Raw genomic sequence first — 20450 nt, 5'->3', positions numbered from 1 at the left:
GTGTACCATTCCTAGCAAATTTGCAGCCCTCTCTCCATGTCCATTAAATGGAGACTGCAGTGCCACTATAAAGTGAGATTTTCATCATCCCTTTTCTTTTATTAGTTTGTTCAATCTGAAGTAAATTATGTCACATATATACAGACCATTATTTAAAGTACCACGTCCATAAAGAATATTATCTCTAAGAATAGAACATTCATTATTCTCAATAATAAATGAAAAATCCACCCAAGTCTAACATGGGAATAATATTCCTCACAATCGAGGGAACAAAATAACAATTATTTCAAACAATAGTCTTGCCCGTAGGCCTATGTAAATGAAATGATTCTACATCTTCAGCAGCAACTCTTGCTCCAGTTCCATCAGTAGAATCACCTCCTCTTCCTCAAGAGTCCTACTTCTCCTTGGTCCTTGCAACAAATTGCAGATTTGAGAACCACAGGCGGTATCTAATACCCAAGTAGAAATGACATATTCACTTCTATCATGAACATACCTGAATCAGAAGCGGTAGTCTCACTACCCTTCTTCTTCAATTCTGCAAGGTAAACCTTGCAGTTCCTCTTCCAGTGCCCCACCTTGTTACAGTGAAAGCAAACAACTTTGCTCTTGGGGTCTTCAGCTTTTGGTGGAACCGGCGTTTTCTCACCTACTTTCTTCTTCTTGGAAGAGTTCCTTTTCCTTTTCTTAGGATTGGAACCTTCACCAATTAGAAGAACAGAACTCTTCTTAGGGGGAAAATTCGATTCCGCAGTCTTCAACATGTTGTGGAGTTCAGGCAGGCTGACATCCAACTTATTCATGTGAAAGTTCACAACAAACTGCGAGAACGAACTCGGAAGCGATTGCAAGACCAAGTCTTGGCTCAGCTCCCCATCCATGGCAAAACCAAGTTGTCCAAGATGTTCAATCAAATTGATCATCTTAAGTACATGGTCATTCACAGATGATCCCTCAGACATCCTACAACCGAACAGCTCCTTCGATATCTCATATCGAGCTGTCCTCCCCGCCACATCATACAACTCTTGTAGATGCATGAGGATAGTGTGAGCATCCATATGCTCATGTTGCTTCTGTAGCTCAATGTTCATGGAAGCTAGCATGATGCATTGAGCAACATTTGCATCATCTATCCACTTACGATACACAACATGTTCATCATTATGCGCATCGCTAGCAGGTTCAGTAGGCTTAGGTGAGTCAATCACGTATTCCAGCTTCTCAATCCTGAGAACAATTCTCAAGTTTCGAAGCCAGTCAGCATAATTAGGACCAGTCAATTTGTGAGCATCTAGTATGCTCCTGAGTGATAGCGCAGAAGACATAATGTATATTGTAAATCTGTAAATGATTAAACACATAACAACACTTAGCAAATATTTGATTTCATTTTAAAACACTATATGAATCGGGTCTTTATTCATAAGTGGCTCCCACTAGTTTATCTAATTTATTCAACCCTCTACGTGAAAAAATTAAGCATTCATAATGCTAGTGGGAATAGGGATCCTACATTCCATTACACGACCCGGCTGTGGCACGAAACGCCATGTAATGTTCAATAGGCAGACAACTCTTGTCAATTACATCTTATGTTATTCCCTAATCAAACTTTAGCCTCTTGAATAATTGAGTCACGGCTGTGGCACGGCAAACTCAATATTCTAAGTCAAGTCAAACCCAACATTCCGTACAAATGAATCAGTCCCCAAAAGCCCACGGCTGTGGCACGTAACGACCTTTAGATTCTTATTCAATGTACACATCTCTATGTAATAGATAAGTATTTCTTATTTCGAAATCAAAGCCCTCGGCTGTGGCACGAAACGACAATGATTCAAAAATAAGAACTACTTTCTATCATGTTGGAAGGCTATGACCGACACAAGCCCGTTGTATCATTGGCCAATTACTACATGATATTATTTAATTTTAGAGGGATTATATTACGTCACAATCATAATCATATTATAAAGAGATTCTTCCTTTTAAATTAAATATTTCAAATCAATAATCAATAATCAGATGATTCCCAGATCGGGTGGAGCATTGTCAAGAGGCGTCACTTAATAACCCTTTCTTACAGATAGAAATCTGTTGTTGACAGAATCATCCTTTCTCTCATATCGAAAATTCATATTCAATTACGTGTTTCACAAACACAAGAATCTCATGATTGTATTCATAATATTATTCTTAAGGTTATGAAACAATTTCACTATACTAGGTTGTCTAACAAACGCCTTATGTTTATTTAAGTTCACCTAAATCTATCATCGCATGATAAACTAAGCATATATCACATATATAAATATGAATAAACATCAAGGTAGGCATGTTACATCATCTAGCACATTCGTCTAAGCAATATACATCTCTATGTATCACATGAAGTATTTAAAAGCAATTTAAACAGTTAAAAATAGCTTAAAAACACTTTTGTTAGCTATAAACAGTTCGAAACAATTTCATAAAATATCATATAATATACCATTAGAAGCGTCTCGAAAAGACGAATCCAACGGCACCAAAATCGCCCTAATCTGACCTCGCACGCGCCCTCACGCGCCGAAAGAAGTTTCCCCACGCGCCGACACGCGCACACGCGCTGTCAGGCGCGTGTCTGAACTCCGCTACGCGCACCCACGCGCTTCACGCGCCTGAAACCCTGATGCTGATGTCACCAGCGCGTGTCTTCCACGCGTCGCGCGTGGCACGCCAGCGCGTGAGCCCCACGCGCGCGTGGTCGACGCGCGGTCCTCCCTTGTGCGTGAACTGTCGCCTTTTTTTTTCTTTTCCGCACGGAATTCCGTGCCGCTTACCTGACATTTATGTCTGTTGAATGCACGTAAAAGACAGAGACAAGGACAGACACACAGAAGTAGTACAGCAGCAGAAGTAATTCATATATATATATAAGATTTATTTAATTACGAATTTTAATTTTAAGAACTTCAAAAATTCATAATAAAAAATTTATACATCCTAAAATTATGGAAAAAATACCCAGACGATCTACAACACTTGTAGAACCCAGATTAACATTCAAAATTATTCTGAGAAACGATTTCTCATCAGACAAAATTAATCCATAATATAACTTGTAAAAATCATAATTAATTCATACAAGCATATAAAATTCTGAAATTTTTACCACAGATCTATATGAATACAACCTATGCTCTGATACCATTGTTGGATTTTTAAACGCAGCGGGGCATGGAAAAACACTTTTATACACACAAAATCCAAATAAAAGCATATAAATCGTGAATAAAAATTCGAGGGATCAAATCTAACCTTTAAAAATAATTCGGAGACAACGATCAGAGATCCTTAGCAGTTGCTCCTCAAGTGTGAAGCACTCCACCGGTATCCACCAAGAAAACGACTTTTAGGAGGAGGAGGAGGTGGAGAGAATTTGGTTTTCTAAAACTTTTGGGTTTCTGGGGTTAGAATAAAATAGGGTCTATAATAGTGTATTTATAGGCAAAATTTTCAGCTGAAATTTTCCCATAAATATTATTATTATCCCATTTATTATTCTCATTAATAATTAAAACACCTTTTAATTATTAATTCTTTTTCTAAACACTTTAGAATTAATTCTCTCTCTTGATTTAATTTCCAAAAATTAAATCCTTAATTAATAATATTAAGAACTTTTCTTAATTAATTTATAATCAATTAAATCTCATTTAATCAATTATTAAATTTGCCAATTATTTATTTATTTCACAAATAAATAATTATTAGCCATTATTAATTAATTCCTCCACCATAAAATCATTCTCTTTTATGGTGTGACCCTGTAGGTTCAATATTAAGCCGGTAGTAGAAATAAATAATAATAAAACTATTTTATCATTATTTATATAAATTCTCTAATTTATTAAATATGATTAATTAATTAATCACATTTATTCTACATCGTGAGTGATGCTTCTCAACATATCGCGACTATCCGGATAATATGAATTCACTGCTTAGAATACCAAGAACCTGTCAGTGAATAGTTACCGTACAATAAACTCCTTCTAACCTACAATGTCCCGATTAAATACAAGGCATGGATCTCGTGTCAAGCCTATCTAATTTAATCACTTACTTACCATTTATTATGCGTAGTTCTATGCAAATTAGAAACTCCTTTCTAATTTCATTCACTCTGGCCAGAGATTCCTGAACTAGCATAATTGGATCAGCCTTGAACATTCGCTTCCTTCACTGGAAGGGGTAGATCCTTTATTGATCATACATTATCTTCGTATACAAATTCCTATACCCAGTAGAGCCCTAATAATTGTCCCTGGAGACTAAGAACTAAACCAAAGCATAGTTCAGTGTACACAAGATGACTATGATGACCTCAAGTGTAAGGATACTTGTACAACTATCACTAAGCGAACAACTGCTGACACGTGAGTGAACTCCATCAGTTGTTCAGCTGTGCGAGTCATGTTTAGTGAACTTATTCTATAATAAGCACCTACATACTAGCTATAGTGTCACCACACAAATGTCTATGAGAACAGACATCCTTCATAATGAAGCAAGCATAGTATGTACCGATCTTTGCGGATTATTAATTACCAGTTAGTAATCCTATGAACATGAACTATTTAAGTTTAGAGTTATCATCTTTTTAGGTCTCACTATTATGATCTCATCATAATCCATAAAAGGCTTTACTCTAAACTATGGTATATCTTATTTAAACACTTAAATAGATAAAGCCCGTAATAAAAACAAAACAAGTCTTTATTAATATCAATAAAATCAAAACAGATTAGATAAAAGTTATTCCTAAATCCTAATACACGATTGGACTTAGGACATATTCCTTTCACCCCTTCGGTGCGGCCATGGCCGGCTGATGCATCCCTATCAGTCACGGGTGCTTTTTCAGGTGCATGAGTCTCACGGCCGCGGTGAAGACCCCTCCTGGCCTTGCGTCGCTCTACCGTGCTCAACCTTGAATCAAAGCCGTTCAAAGCATCGCCCATGCGTTACAGTTGTTCCAGTAAGTCGGCGTTGCTAATGAGCACATGCGGCTGTCCCCCGACGTCCGGTGTGGGGCGATCAGTCATTGGCGGAACATAGGGTTCGTATTCATAGCCGTGATCATAATCTTCTTCAGAACTTCCGTCATAAAAACTTTCATCACGATATTGAGACATCTTTCCTCCCAGATGCAGATCAGGTTCAGCCCCTCCTTCTAGTGCCAATTTGTTGATGGAGGAATTTGGGAGCAACAAAGTTTGAGGTTCGTAGCCGGAAATAAGATCTGTGATGGCGGTTCTTTGTCGGAAATGTGAACAGTTACCGGTGGATCCTATGAACAGTATTCGTCGAAAAAGATGAACAGTGTTTGGTGATGGTGATTATTGGGGGCTGAGATTGCTTAGGGTTAGTGGTGGCTCCTTTGCGCTCTCGCTTCTTACCCCTTACAATTTGCCTACGTACCCCTATTTATAGGGGATCAAGCCCACGTAGTTCTTGGGGAACAAGAAACCTAATGGGCTTAGATTTCTTATCCCGAGGCCCAGTAGGAAACCCGCTGGAAACCGTCTTCTACTAGCTTTAGGATTGTCCGCCGATGAGGCCCAACCACCAAGGCCCAAGGCTCGTCCGCGGCTTCGAGACTTCACGGATGAGGCATCTCCCTTGCCAAGAATAACCCTCCGCGAGCAGCAGTTTCTCTAGTCCGCGGACGCAGGTATAGTCGTGGTTCACCCCAAATGTTGGACGCATCCTTGTCCCCCGATAAGGAGCCCCTACCAGATTACAGGACAGGTGATCCCAAGCTTTTGGGCGCAAAGTGCAGGATACTCCGAAGTCTCCCAACGAGGACACCCGTTGACTACAGAGACAGAGCTCCCAAAGCACACACCAGATTTCACCCCGCATCCCCAATGAGGACACCCATTGACTACAGGAGGAGGCCTTCAGTCCAGGCATACCCCTGGAGGTCTCTGACCATGGACACCGCCTTTCCTGTAGATATGCTACAAGAAGGAGTTCTTCAATAGATTACCTGCATCAAATAGGTTAGTAATAATACTCTCCATCTTCCTTGAATCTTCCAAAGAGTTCATCAAAGTAGCATGTCAGAGTTGCATTTTATACCAAGTAGAATTAAGGGCGCGCCCTTACATTCCTGTATGTTGGCGGCGCCCTGTGTCATCAGCCTTTGATCTTTTCCTATATCATTCTACATCATAGGGCGCGCCCTAAATTATTCATCGTTAGGGCTTGCTCTAATTCTGTCCAAGCCAAAGTGTAGGTCTACCAAAGCAATCATGTCCGAATAATCTGTCCAAGGAGCCTTCCTTGCCTAGGGCGCACCCTAAGGCTCACCACATAACAGATTTCAATTAAGGAATTCCTTTCCTCCTTTTCAATAATTGGGCGCGCCTCCTCTTACCATATATGAGGGCGCGCCTTTGAGGATAATAGCCACAACCGTTAATCAACTACTCAATTAATGGGGCGCGTTCTTATGGCGCGTCATCTTCTTTATGGAAAGTCAACCTTATCATTTCCTAGATTTCAGGCGTTTCTCCTTCGATTTTGCCTATCTTATCAATCTCAATCTGAATATCGTTTATACCAATTTTTGGGCATAACAGTACCAAATTATAATACGTTGTTAGACCAGAGATTTTGCATCCAAAAACTGAATTTTATTATAAAAGTCGAGTTTACTTTAGTAGATCTGAAATTAAATTTAAGAAATAAAATGAATGTTTTGAATTTCGTGGAACAAAACTCGATTTTATTGAAGAAGAAACAAATAAAATAAGAGAGAAAGAATTGAAATGAAAAAAAACGGATGGAGATGAAAATGAATAGAATGCGTGGAAGATTTGAGGATACGATCAATTCAGTATATAGCTGATAAAGAACCAACATATAACAGGCTAATAAATCAACATATTGAAAGTTGTAAGATAAGCATGCAAATAATAAATGAAAAATTAGATATTATAGCTATGTTACGAACAACGTTAGAAGAAAGAGATGAAAAAATTTGGAGACTAGAGGAAGAAAAACTTTTATTAAAACGAGAAAAATTTATTAAAGAAACTAATTTAGAAATCGAAATAAAAGACTTAAAAGAAGTATTAACTGAACAATATAGATTAATAGACGATTTAAGACAAAAAATTAAAAAATGAATTGGACAGATCCAAATGCAATAACTAGAAATAATAGAAAACTAAAGCAATTAATAAAAAATCAAGAAAAATTAGAAATAGATCTGGAAAAATTACTATAAAGAAAAAATAAAATAACATGGATAAGAGAGAATAACGAAGAAATTATGAGAATTTACCAACAACTTGGAAATATGATAATAACATTTAGAAATGATAAACTAAGAATACAAGGACTTAAAAGAATAATTTTAACAAATAATATAACTGGATAAAATATAGATGGATAAAAATGTCATTAGAAGAAATAAGTGAAAAACAAGATATATATTATCAAATGGATGAATACGAAGGAGGAACATCACAAACCCTAAGTTTTAAACCAGATATATATAATCAAATTCAAAGTGAAACAGAAGAATTAACAATAAAAAAGATATTCAAGACATCATATTTTGAAAGAAATAAGGAAGTTAGGTATATAGCCCAAAAACATGAGAATATAATAGATATAGATACAATAAATGGAAAAACAAGAATAAATTTAATAACGGATGGATTAATAAAAAGAGAATTATCCAAATTAAAACAAAAGGAAGCAAATAAACTAAAAAATATATATTTTGGAGCAATAGAATTTACAATAAAAGCATATTTTCAGAAAAATATCGATACTCCTATACAGATATATGTATTGGATGATAGAATAATAGGAAATATACAAGATTCATTAATAGCGGTAATAAAAGGAAACTTGATATATCAGAAATTAAAATTTATAATACAACCCGATTTCAGTATATCACTAAGGGATGAAAATAAAGAAAGATCTTTAACATTATACTATAAGTTAGATGGAATAAAAATGCAAAAAGGAAGTAAAGTTATTGGTATAGAAACCAAAATGGTTTATGTTATGACTGGAAACCATCACGTAAAGAAACAAACGGAATTAGGAATAATAGTACCAAAGTTATATAATGATATATTAGAAAAAATGAACATAAAGAAGAATCTCAAATAACAATCCCAGAAGAAATTACAATAGATTTTAGTAATAGACAAATGATTCCAAGGCAGAGAATTAAACCAATATTAGAAGGATCTAGATTAAGTTTTAGAAAAGAACAAAATCCTTTAAGATTAATTAGATCAATGAGTATGACGAGTAGAAAGATAGATTTAATAAAGATAGATACTGATAGTTTGAAAATAAAAATAATAATATTTGACGAAACAATAACAAGAGACTGTATAGCAGAAATTAATACAGGAGCTACCAAAAGTTTTATTCATATAAGCAAGGTAAATGAAGAAAATTGTAAATGGATAGAACCTCAGACTTACAGATATGCAGAAAATGATAGAGAAATATTTATTACTAAATGTACTAATTTAAATTTTAAAATATTAGACTTGGAATATAATATAAATATAGGAGTAATAGAATATGATAGTTCGAGTGAATTATTATTAGGGAGCGACTTCTTAAAAATGATAAATTATAAAATTAATAATAATGGAATAAAAATAGTAGATCAAGGAAAAGAAAGATTTATAGATAAACTATGAATATACAAGAAAAATTAAGGAAAAAGAAAGAAAAGTTAAAGAAGATACAGAGTATGTTAGAAAGCGAAATAGATTCACAAATAAAATACTTAGAATGTAAGGAAAGACAAACACAGTTAGAAAATGATATTAAGAAATTAGAAGAACAGAGTAAAAATACTAGTAAATATTGGATAGATGTTGGAAATGGTTGGAAGAAGCGAATCAACAAATAATAAAATGTCAGACTCAGAATTTATAAAAAATTTATGGGAAGAAATAATAGTTAAGGAAAAACTAAATGCAATAATGAGACTGATAGAAAAACAAGATAATCAAGAAAATTTGAGACAAATAATAAGAGAAGAGTTAACAAGCTTATGGAATAATTCTGAAATACCTACTTTAAAAATGATACTAGACAAGTTAATAAAATTAGAAGAAGGAAAACAAGAAATTATACCAGAAAAAGAAATTACAAATAAGTCAGAACTAAAAGTCATAAATGCATGGAGAAGAGTTAATGAGCCAATGATGATAGATATAAGTAAAATGAAACCTAATATATCTGAACCAATAGGAAAAGTATTAGATAATTTGGGACAACTTAGTAAAAAAGGAAAGTTCTAATGGAAACTAAAGAACAAAAAGAATATAATGTGATAACATTTTTAAAGAATCATGGAAAAGAAATTTTAAAAAGAGAAAAATATAAGTATGAACCATTAAAAAAGGAAACAACTAGTGAAACTAAAGCTGAGTTTAAGATTGATACAACTGTGATAGAATATTTAAAGTCAAAATTAGAACAACAAAAGGAAGAAGTAGAAGAAATAAGAACGGAGAATAAAAAACTACGATTAAATACTAATGAAGAATGGTTAGAAAAATATAAAAAATATAAAAATAAATATAAAGAAACTAAAAAGGAACTAAAAGAGGTAAAAAGAGATTTAAGACAAACAAAAAAGGAATTAAATGAAAAAACAGAAGAAAATAAAAAAGAAATAGAAATATTGAAAAAGCAATTAAATAAGTTAAAAGGAAAAAAAAAGGATACAAGTGAAGTTTCTAGTACTGTGTCTACAAATAATAATACAAGTACTAGTGAATCGGAACAAGATAATTTAGGAAAAACGGTGAATATAATATAAGAATATAACAGTAGTTATGAGGAAAAATCTGAAATAGAAATAGAAAATAAAAATATAATAGAAGTTTTAGAAAGAATGAAAAATGTAAATGCAGTAATAAAACAAGAATCTAATAGTGACCAAGAAGATAAAGATAATTATACTGATATAAAAACTGAAGGAATAAAAAATGAGGAGATGGATAACTACCCAGAAGAAGAAGTAACCGACCATAATATGGAAGTTATAACAAGATATAGGAACACGATACCAGAACACATACCAATAGGACAACATAATGAATTTAAAGAATTCATAGGATCAATGTCACAAGGCGTAAACTTAAATGGATACTTTTTAGACTTAGATAATGTATATGAAGAACAAGAAATTAGTAGGAGAATTACTGATTGGAATTTAGGAATGTATATAGCATTAATGAACTCCACTCATACAGATGAGTTAGAATATACTTATAACTTGATCTCAAAAACGTTAATTGGAAAGGTAGCATATTGGATAGAATCCATAGAATATCAGTTAAAAACTGAAGTACTAAGGTATGCAATGGATTGGAAATCAATGTTACAAATATTTGATATGATATTAAAAAGAAAATTCTTAGGAGAACCTTGGATAGTAGCTAGAGACCAAGTTCTAATAGAAAGAAAAATAGAAATAATAATGAATCTAAATAACATGAAATGCTGTAAAATTAACAAGTTACCATAATATACTATAAGTTTTACTAAATTCTTTTATGAAGCTAGATTCTTACCCGAAGAAGGACATATATATCAACAATTATATTATGATCATTTACCAGAACCTTATAATACTGAGATAACTAAGGAATATAATAAGTTAGAACCTCGTGAGAACACTCTGGGTGAAAGAATAAGAGTACTAAGAGGATATCTAATGAGAAAATGTGAAGAATATAGGGTACAACAGAAGGTTAAAAAGGATAAAAAACTAGGATTAAGAGAAATATGTGGATTCACTGAAAGAAGACTAGTATTTGGATGTGAAGATAAAAAATCCTATAGGAACTATAAGAAGAGGTATAATAATAAAAAATCATATGATAAGTACAGAAGCAAACAAAATAAAAATAATTATCCTTATAAATACAACAGATATAAGAGAAAAAGATTTAGGAAATTTAGAAATACACCAGAAAATAGGAGAAGATATAAAAATAAGAGAAAGTTTAGAAGAAAACCTTTTAAAAAGAAAGATATAAGTGAATGTAAATGTTGGAATTGTAATGAAAAAGGACGTTATGCTAATAAATGTCCTAAACTGAAAGAAAAGAAAGTAAAATATATAAATACATCACAATTCATAATGGAAATAGAACAAATTAAAGAAGATGATAATAGATGGTATGAATATGAAGAGTTTTATATTAGTGAAACTGATAATGAAATAAACTTTATAAATTATGAATCATATAGTGAAAGCAATTGGGAGGAATGGTAGCAATATATATAGAAGCAGATGTAGAATATAAAAAAATATAAATTCCTAAAATAAAAAATATTTATAGATAGTGGAGCAGATCTATGTCTAGTAAAAAAGGAAGTTTTAGCTTCATATAGATGGGAAAAATCTAATGCACATAGAACTAGGGTATTAGGATTTAATGAACAAAAGAAAGAATTAGATGTAATAGCAAAAAACATGAGAATAAAGCTAAATAAAACATTTTTCAGTCTACCTATTGTATATCAGAATAAGATGAAGCAATCTATATTATTAGGAAATAACTTCTTAGATTATTTTAAAACACATATAGTAACTTCAAATACCCTATCATTACAAACTCCGTGTAATAAGTGGATAGTATTAAAAAGAATTATGCCAATAAGTACTATAAATACTATAAGAATAAACAATCTAAGAATAGAAAGAAATAATAATCTACAAGAATTAACTGAAAAATATAATAATTTATTAAAGTCCAACTTCGGAGAAAATCCTATGAGTTTATGGGATAAGGAAAAGATATATGCTGAAATAAAATTATTAAACCCTAATGATATAATAAGATCTAAACCTATAAGGTATAGCCCTTCAGACCAAAAAGAATTAGATAATCAAACCAATGAATTATTAAAACTAAAATTAATACAAGAAAGTAAAAGTCCACGTAGCAACCCGGCTTTTCTTGTAAGAAAACTGTTATGGATTAAAACTACTATATATAATTGCTGTATTTAATACTAAGGAACGTGAGCTTCGAGGCTCGATTTGACTGCTCTTGTGTTTCGTGACTCAATCTGCCTTAACAAGATGCCTACGTACCTTGCTGATTGCCAAGGATCAAGTCAAAAAACGTAGTTCTGATGGGTGGGGGTGAGACCCCTTATATAGATGTGGGAGTCCTTGAATTGGACTTGGTATAGGAGACTTGGTGGATAAGCCTCTGAATTAGGATAGACTTAGGAGTCCTAGGAAGTAGGAAGCTGATTCCTTATCCTTTTAGGTTCCCTTGAGGCTAATCTCTAAGGACTTATATCCTCATCGGGACTCTTTTCAACATCTGATTTCTCCCTTATTAATTAATTACGAAATTAATTAATAATCAGGGCTTTTTGGCCTTTTTTTATTCCACCAGGCCTGATCTGGTTCGTCAGGCTTAACCTTTCTGGTCTGAATATCATACATCTTCTTATTGGGCCTAGCAGCCCATTAATTATAAAACCAGGACTTATTTATCCCTATCATTTGCCCCTCAACTTTTGGGAAACATTGATTAGGTTTCGCAGAAGTTAAATCTATTCGTTCCCTTACAGGGTTTCGTTTTTGCGTAAAGTGTGGAGCGACCTACACATTTACAACGAATCTTCCTTTTATTCAGAAATTATCTTAATTTCCAGGAATTTTTCCCTAATTTTCTGGGATTTATCCTTAATTTTCTGGATTTTTCCCTTAATTTCTGGGATTTATCCTAATTTTTCTGGATTTATTCCTTATTTCTGAGAATATTAACATTTTTCAGAAAATATTTAAGGAATTTCCTTATTTTTCTGGATTTTTCCCTTAATTTCTGGGATTTATCCTTAATTTTCTGGATTTTTCCCTTAATTTCTGGGTTTTATCCTAATTTTCTGGATTTTTCCCTTAATTTCTGGGATTTATCCAATTTTTCTGGATTTTTCCCTTAATTTCTGGGATTTATCCTAATTTTTCTGGATTTATTCCTTATTTCTGAGAATTTTTCAGAAAATATTTAAGGAATTTCCTTATTTTTCTGGATTTTTCCCTTAATTTCTGGGTTTTATCCTAATTTTCCTGGATTTATTCCTTATTTCTGAAAATATTAACATTTTTCAGAAAATATTTAAGGAATTTCCTTATTTTTCTGGATTTTTCCCTTAATTTCTGGGATTTATCCTTAATTTTCTGGATTTTTCCCTTAATTTCTGGGTTTTATCCTAATTTTCTGGATTTTTCCCTTAATTTCTGGGATTTATCCAATTTTTCTGGATTTTTCCCTTAATTTCTGGGATTTATCCTAATTTTTCTTTTCTTTTCTTTTCTTTTCTTTTTTTTTTTTTTTTTTTTAATATAAAATTCGACCAGGAATCCATTCGGCCAGGATCCTGGTCGAATTACCCTTCAGTGTGCCTTGGTCGACTGAATTTCGAGCAGGGTCTATTCGATCAGGAATCCTGGTCGATTTTCGGCCAGGATTTTCACCCCTTCCCCCTTTTTCTTTTTTTTTTTCTTTTTTTTTTTTTTTTATTTAGCAGAAAATTTTCGACTAGGAATTTTTCGAGCAGAAAATTTTCGACTAGGAATTTTTCGAGCAGAAAATTTTCGACTAGGAATTTTTCGAGCAGAAAATTTTCGACTAGGAATTTTTCGAGTAGAAAATTTTCGACTAGGAATTTTGTTGTTCTTTCGGTCAGGAGTCCTGCTTTTTGACCGAATTAACCTTCATTTGTTGCCCAGGTCGATGCAAATTCGGGCAGGGCTCATTCGATCAGGAATCCTGGTCGAATTTCGGCCAGGATTTTCACCCCTTCCTTTTTTTTTTTTTTTTTACAATTTTCGACCAGAAAATTTTCGACCAGAAATTTTGTTCCTTTCGGTCAGGAGTCCTGCTTTTTGACCGAATTAACCTTCATTTGTTGCCCAGGTCGAAGCAATTTCGACCTCCTGTATTTCGACCAGGATTTCCACATGATTCCTGGTCGAATTGGGTCATATTCCTGATCTTTTTATCCATTTCTCCCTGGACTTTATTTTTGGGCCACCTTCACTTAGCTGAGCCTTCATTCTTTTGGCCCATTATGACTGGATTTTGGGTTATGGGCTGTTAACCTTAAATATCTGGGCCCTTTTCTGGGCTTTTTAAACACTTGGGCCCTTAGCTGGGCTTTATTTTTTCAAGGTTTTTTTTTTAGAATTGGGCCTCATTTCTAAGCCCAAATTCCAAACTCTTCTAATATCTTTCTGGATTCTTCCAAAATCTTGAAAAAACTCAAGTTTTTCTTTTGATTTTTTTTACTAGAATTCTCTTGAATTTTCCAGGAACTTCCAGAACCTTCCAACTTTTGGGCCCAAATGGGCTTTTTAAGGTCCATTACCCATTTATTTCTCCTATATATAGGTGGGATGAGAGTGTGATTCTTCACACCTCTCATTTCATTTCTCTTCACCTACAACTTTCTAATCTTCTCCTCTCTCAAATCCACTCCTTCTTCCTCCCAAGTCTTTTCCAGTCTTTACTAGATGGCCGACAAGAGTTCCGAGAGGGCGGCCAAGATAGCCTCGGCTTCAAAACGAGGTAAGGATATCGAGATCCGCTCTTCATATATGTCTTTAATTGATATGATTAATACTAGGGGGGATGAATATCCTTCCACTGCACATCTCGACTCCTTTAATCACTGTAATACTTGGCATAACATAGATTTCAATAAACTAAATGCTCGTTATAACGTCCCTCCTCCCTTTAGACTAGTTCCAGTCTCTGGTGGTGACCGTACTTGCCACTGGAGGCCTGATACTCTCTTCATCTACACCGACGCCCTTAATGCTGGGCTCAGGTTCCCTTTTCATCCTTTTATCCCTCATCTTTTGGCTGACTTACAAATTAACCCGTGTCAGCTTCCTCCAAACGCCTGGAGGAATATTCTATGTTTTATGGTTTGTTTTCTTAGGGAGGGCTTTCCTCTTTCTGTAGCCGTTTTTAGGAAAGTCTTTCAATGTTACAATAGTTCTTCCAATATTTGTGGCTGGGTTTATGTCAAACAAAGGCCCAAAAGCAAACATATCTTTAACAGCGCCTCTATTCCGGATAATAATCCAAATTGGAGGAATAGTTTCGTCGGGTTACGTTGGGAGAATGGCGATTGGGGCACGCTCTTTCGATCTTCCTTCGGGAAGGTCAGTGATGGTAGCCTCAAATCCATTCACTTAACTCCTGAAGAAACTATCATTTATAATGGGCTCACTCAGGATGATGGCACCACCACCAGCTGGACTCTTTTAGAAGAGTTTTCCCTGATTCATGTGGGACTATCCTCTGTTTCTCAACAGGGTATTTCTCTTCCCTTCTCAATTTTTCTTTATTTCACGCATTATTAACATCACTTATTTTGTCTTTTGCTTTGTTTCAGCTGCTAAGGAGATTAACGAGGACAATGTCCCCTTGGTCGAGGAAACAGCTAGGATGAAGAAAGCTCGGTTAGCAGGCCTAGACACCAGAGGAAAGGCGACAGAGCCTATCTTCTTGAGAAAGCACAAGGAGCCTATGGGGGAGGCTTCAACTGAAGGAGCTGAGGGCCATAATGCTCCTATCACTGCTGCTGCCCCTGCTGCTGCTGCTACAGGCGCCTTTCAGCCTCTCTGGGGATTCCGCCGAGGGGATACCGTGGTTGGTTCCACGAAGCATGCTTGGGATTGGTCCTACCATAGCGTGACCCCAAAGGACTTTACTGATGTGGTGGCCACCCCTGACCTTGAGAGGATTAAGCTCATGGGAGCCCAGTCTCTGGCTTCGGTATGCCTTCTCTTTTTTAAACTTATTTCTCGTTCTTGTAGCACTTTCTTGCCTTATACTTTGTTAATTGTTTTGTTTCAGTCTAACGCCTACTTTCAAGGCGCTGTGAGGCAAGCCGAATCATGGAAGCGGGCTTCTGATAAGGCCGATAATGCCCTCAGGAGGCAGCAGAAGAAGTATGCTACCCTGGAGAAGAAGCTCAAGCGCAAGGAGGAAGAACTCGGAGAGTCTAACGCCGAGCTGGTGGTACTTCGGGCGGAGAAGGATAAAGCTATAGACAATTATCTGGACTCGGAGGAGTTTGCCCAATCCATGAGGATTAGGGATGATTCAGTCTTTCCCGAGTTTTTTAGGACTGGCTGGGACACGGCCCTTGGGACCGTGAACGAGGCTTGTCCTGATATTAACCCGGCGGACTACATCTGCCCTGACGATGAGGCTTTGCTACAGAGGTTTCGTACCCGAGTAGTTGTCTCGGATCATGTTCCTCAGGATCCACTTCTTCCTCCTCCCGAGTCTTTTTCCAGACCTGCTGAGGATGACAGCTCTTCCTCCTCCGAGACGACGGAGACATCTAGCGAGAGCGGAGAAGATGATGATATGGACGCCGAGGGCACCTCAGCTCCTTAGAGCTTTTTCAGCCCTGCGTGGCTTTTTTTATTTTCGAGACTTTATTTATCAAACTTTTGTAACATCTATCAGATCTATCTCATTTATCACCTTTTATGCTTTGCATCCATGCATTTGATTTTTATTTGTTAGGCCACAATCATACTTTGAAGAACTTATGAATTTCATAAAATTGTCTGGGATTCGTCCCTTACACAAGTCTTAATAAATTTCGTAATAAAACTAAAACATATAAATCCTAAGCAAGCAAAGCTTCAAGGTGCTTTTCAACCTACTCGCCATCCTGACGAGTGAGAATCGTACTTCGACCATCTTACACGTAGTAAACCTTCAGGTTTTGTGCGTGCCAGGTTCTCGGGACTTCAAAACCATCCATAGTCTCCAGCTTGTAGGTTCCTCTACCCTGAACGCTCTTGACTCTATACGGCCCTTCCCAATTTGGGGCAAGCTTTCCTTTCTGTCCGACACCAGAAGCCTCTATTTTTCTCAAGACTAGGTCACCTTGTTTGAAAAACCTCTCTTTAACCCTTAGGTTGTAGTAGAATGAAGCCTTTTTCTGATATTCTACTATCTTTGCGTGTGCTTTATCTCGTACTTCATCGATTAAATCCAGGGCTAACTTCTGCCCTTCCTCATTTTCTTTTTCATCAAAAGCCTGAATCCTTGGAGAAGAATGTGATATCTCCACGGGAACTACTGCTTCCGCCCCATATGCCAACATGAAAGGAGTTGCATCTGTCGTGACTCTACAGGTAGTCCTATAAGCCCATAATATGGGAAGTATCTCATCTACCCAATTATTTCTCGACTTTTCGATCCTCTTCTTTAGTCCATCCAGGATTATCCGATTTGCTACTTCCGCTTGCCCATTGGCTTGCGGGTGAGCCACAGAGGTGAATCGTAACTCAATTTCATTTTCTTCACAATACTTCTTGAATTCCTCATTGTTGAATTGCGTTCCATTGTCAGTGACGAGGATACGGGGAATTCCATATCGGCACATAATGTTTTCCCACAGGAATTGTGCAACCTGCTTAGTTGTGATTTTGGCCAAAGGTTTGGCTTCGATCCACTTGGTGAAATAATCAATGGCTACAATCAGAAACTTCCTTTGTGCTGTGGCCATAGGAAAAGGCCCTAGAATATCCATCCCCCACATAGCAAAGGGAATAGGTGAGTTGATAGAGGTCAGCATCTCGGGGGGTTGTCTGGCGACTGGTGCATGCTTCTGACAACGATCACACTTCTTTACATATTCTTTGGCATCAGCCATCATTTCTGGCCAATAGAAGCCTAAACGAGTTATCTTATGAGCCAAGGCCCTGCCCCCCAAGTGTTGCCCACAAATGCCTTCATGCACTTCCTCAAGAGCCAAGCGTGCCTCATCGGGCCTGAGACACCTCAAGTAAGGAACCACGAAAGATCTTTTATATAGAATCCCATCTATCAAAGAGTACCTTAGTGCTCGAACAGTTAACTTCCGTGCCTCAATTGTATCGCTTGGCAACCAACCGGTCTGAATGTGAGCCTTGATGGGATCAATCCATGACGTCCCCAAGCCTACGGGAGCCACAAGTTTAACATCTATGCTTCGTGTCTTCAAAACACGGAAGTACACACTTCCTGAACTTTCTTCAATCTCAGATGAAGCAAACTTTGATAGCGCATCTGCTTTAGCATTTTCTTCCCTTGGAATGTGTTCAACATGGCATTCATTAAATTGGGTCATCACAGCCCTTACTAGGCGAACATACTTTGCCATCGTATCATCCCTTGCTTCAAATTCTCCCTTTACCTGGGATATGATCAACTTCGAGTCTCCACGGACCTTTAAGTTTTTGACCCTAAGTGTCCCAGCTAGACCAAGGCCAGCAATCAGGGCTTCATACTCTGCCTCATTGTTTGTGGTTGGGAAGTCTAGCTTCATGGCATACTCAATTAAGAATCCATCAGGGCTTTGCAAAACCAACCCTGCTCCACTGGAATTTGTTTTTGATGCTCCATCAAAATAGAGAACCCAATATTCTTTCTCCTTGTCCCCATTGTCGACTCCCTTGTCTTGAGGTGTGGTATCTTCCTGCCCCCCGACTTCTTGGTTGGGTATGGTACATTCCACCACGAAGTCAGCTAGTGCCTGGGCTTTTATGGCCATACGTGGCTTATACTTGAGATCGAACTCTCCCAACTCTATTGCCCACTTAATTAGTCTCCCACTTGCCTTGGGACTGTGAATGATATTTCTCAGTGGCTGATTTGTTAGCACTTCAATTTGGTGAGCTTGAAAATAAGGACGCAGCTTTCTTGAAGCCATCACCAAGGCTAAAGCGAATTTCTCAATGGCTGAATAATTCAACTCAGCACCACGCAAAATTTTTGCTGACATAGTATACGGGTTTCTGGACTTTCAGTTCCTCCTTAACCAATACCGCGCTCAAGGCGCTTTCCGAAACAGCCAAGTACAAGAATAAAACTTCACCCAGAACTGGCTTGGCCAACAACGGGGCCTGGCCCATATACTTCTTTAACTCTTCAAATGCCTTCTGATTTTCCTCACTCCATACAAAGTCTTTAATGTTCTTTAATGACTTGAAGAATGACAAGCACTTGTCTCCTGACTTGGAGATGAATCGTCCTAGCGCAGCAACCCTTCCTGTGAGTTTCTGAACATCCTTGACAGTTTTTGGGGGTTCCATGTCCAGGATTGCCTTTATTTTATCGGGGTTAGCCTCAATTCCCCTCTTTGAGACCATCAATCCCAAGAATTTTCCAGATCCTACTCCGAAAGCACACTTCGTGGGATTCAACATCATCTTGTGGTACCTCAGGACCTCAAAAGCTTCCCTCAAATGGATTATATGATCAATCTTTACTAGACTCTTGACTAGCATGTCATCAACATAGACTTCCATAGTCTTCCCAATAAGATCCTTAAAAATTTTATTCACCAACCTTTGATAGGTGGCTCCTGCATTCTTGAGACCAAACGCCATAACAAGATAACAATAAACACCAAAGTCAGTGATAAATGATACCTTTGGAATGTCATCCTTATGCATTTTGATCTGGTTGTATCCGCTAAATCCATCCATGAAACTCAGCATCTCATGTCCAGCGGTAGCATCAATCAAAGTATCAATTCTAGGCAGCGGAAAACAGTCTTTGGGACATGCATCATTCAGATCGGTGAAGTCTATACACATCCTCCACTTTCCATTAGCCTTCTTCACCATTACAGGGTTTGCTAACCACTCCGGAAATTGAATCTCCTCAATGAAACCAGCCTCTAAGAGCTTTTCCACTTCCTGCTTTATAGCCTCTTGTCTTTCCGGGGCAAAATTTCTTTTCTTTTGTTTCACTGTCTTCCGGCTTGGATCCACGTTTAACTTGTGGGTAATTAACCCCGGGTCTATGCCTGGCATATCAGCTGCTGACCATGCAAACACATCACTATTTTCTTGCAAAAATTTCACTAACTTCCCTCTAAGGGGCTCCTCTAATGTAGCTCCAATGAAAGTCATCCTCTCAGGATTCTTGGGATCTAAAGGAACCGAATCCAATTCTTCTGCTGGCCTTCCTCTATTCTCATCATTTTCTCGAACATCCATATCTTCAATAGGAAGAACCTGCCCCCCGACTCCATCTGCCCTCAAAGAGGCCACATAACAGCTTCTAGCCATTTTTTGATCTCCCCTCTCTTCTCCAATCCCGTTTCGGGTGGGAAACTTCATGACTGAATGGTAGGAAGAGGGGACTGCCTTGAAGGCATGTATCCCTGTTCTCCCCATTATAGCATTATAAGTTGAACTAGCCTTTACCACCACAAAATCCAGCATCTGCGTTGCTTGCCTTGGCTCCGTACCTATGGTGGTTGGTAATTTAATTATCCCTTCCACAGGACATTCTACTCCAGCAAATCCATATATCGGCATGTCGGTTGGTGTCAACTGG

At 36.7% G+C, this 20450-nt stretch overlaps 1 protein-coding gene across 1 annotated transcript; it reads left to right on the top strand.

Moving 5' to 3' along the window:
- Positions 1-5301: 5301 nt before the first annotated feature.
- Positions 5302-16502, top strand: LOC141718380 (uncharacterized). The gene is made up of 3 exons (XM_074520762.1): positions 5302-5353; positions 15490-15872; positions 15954-16502. The coding sequence occupies exons 1-3, from the start codon at positions 5302-5304 to the stop codon at positions 16500-16502; spliced, it is 984 nt and encodes a 327-aa protein (XP_074376863.1).
- Positions 16503-20450: the final 3948 nt, after the last annotated feature.

The sequence above is a fragment of the Apium graveolens genome, chromosome 4, assembly GCF_009905375.1.
Source record: "Apium graveolens cultivar Ventura chromosome 4, ASM990537v1, whole genome shotgun sequence".
NCBI classification, from domain to species: domain Eukaryota; kingdom Viridiplantae; phylum Streptophyta; class Magnoliopsida; order Apiales; family Apiaceae; genus Apium; species Apium graveolens.
Note: the sequence above shows the minus strand (reverse complement) of the source record. Positions and strands in the feature narration are given on the sequence as shown.

What these genes read in the sequence shown, in the direction of transcription:
- LOC141718380 (XM_074520762.1), top strand. Translation starts at nt 5,302, where the DNA reads ATGGCGGTTCTTTGTCGGAAATGTGAACAGTTACCGGTGGATCCTATG. An exon ending in ACCGGTGGATCCTATGAACA is followed by an intron (nt 5,354 to 15,489) that starts GTATTCGTCGAA and finishes GCTTTGTTTCAG; the next exon opens with CTGCTAAGGAGATTAACGAG. An exon ending in GAGCCCAGTCTCTGGCTTCG is followed by an intron (nt 15,873 to 15,953) that starts GTATGCCTTCTC and finishes GTTTTGTTTCAG; the next exon opens with TCTAACGCCTACTTTCAAGG.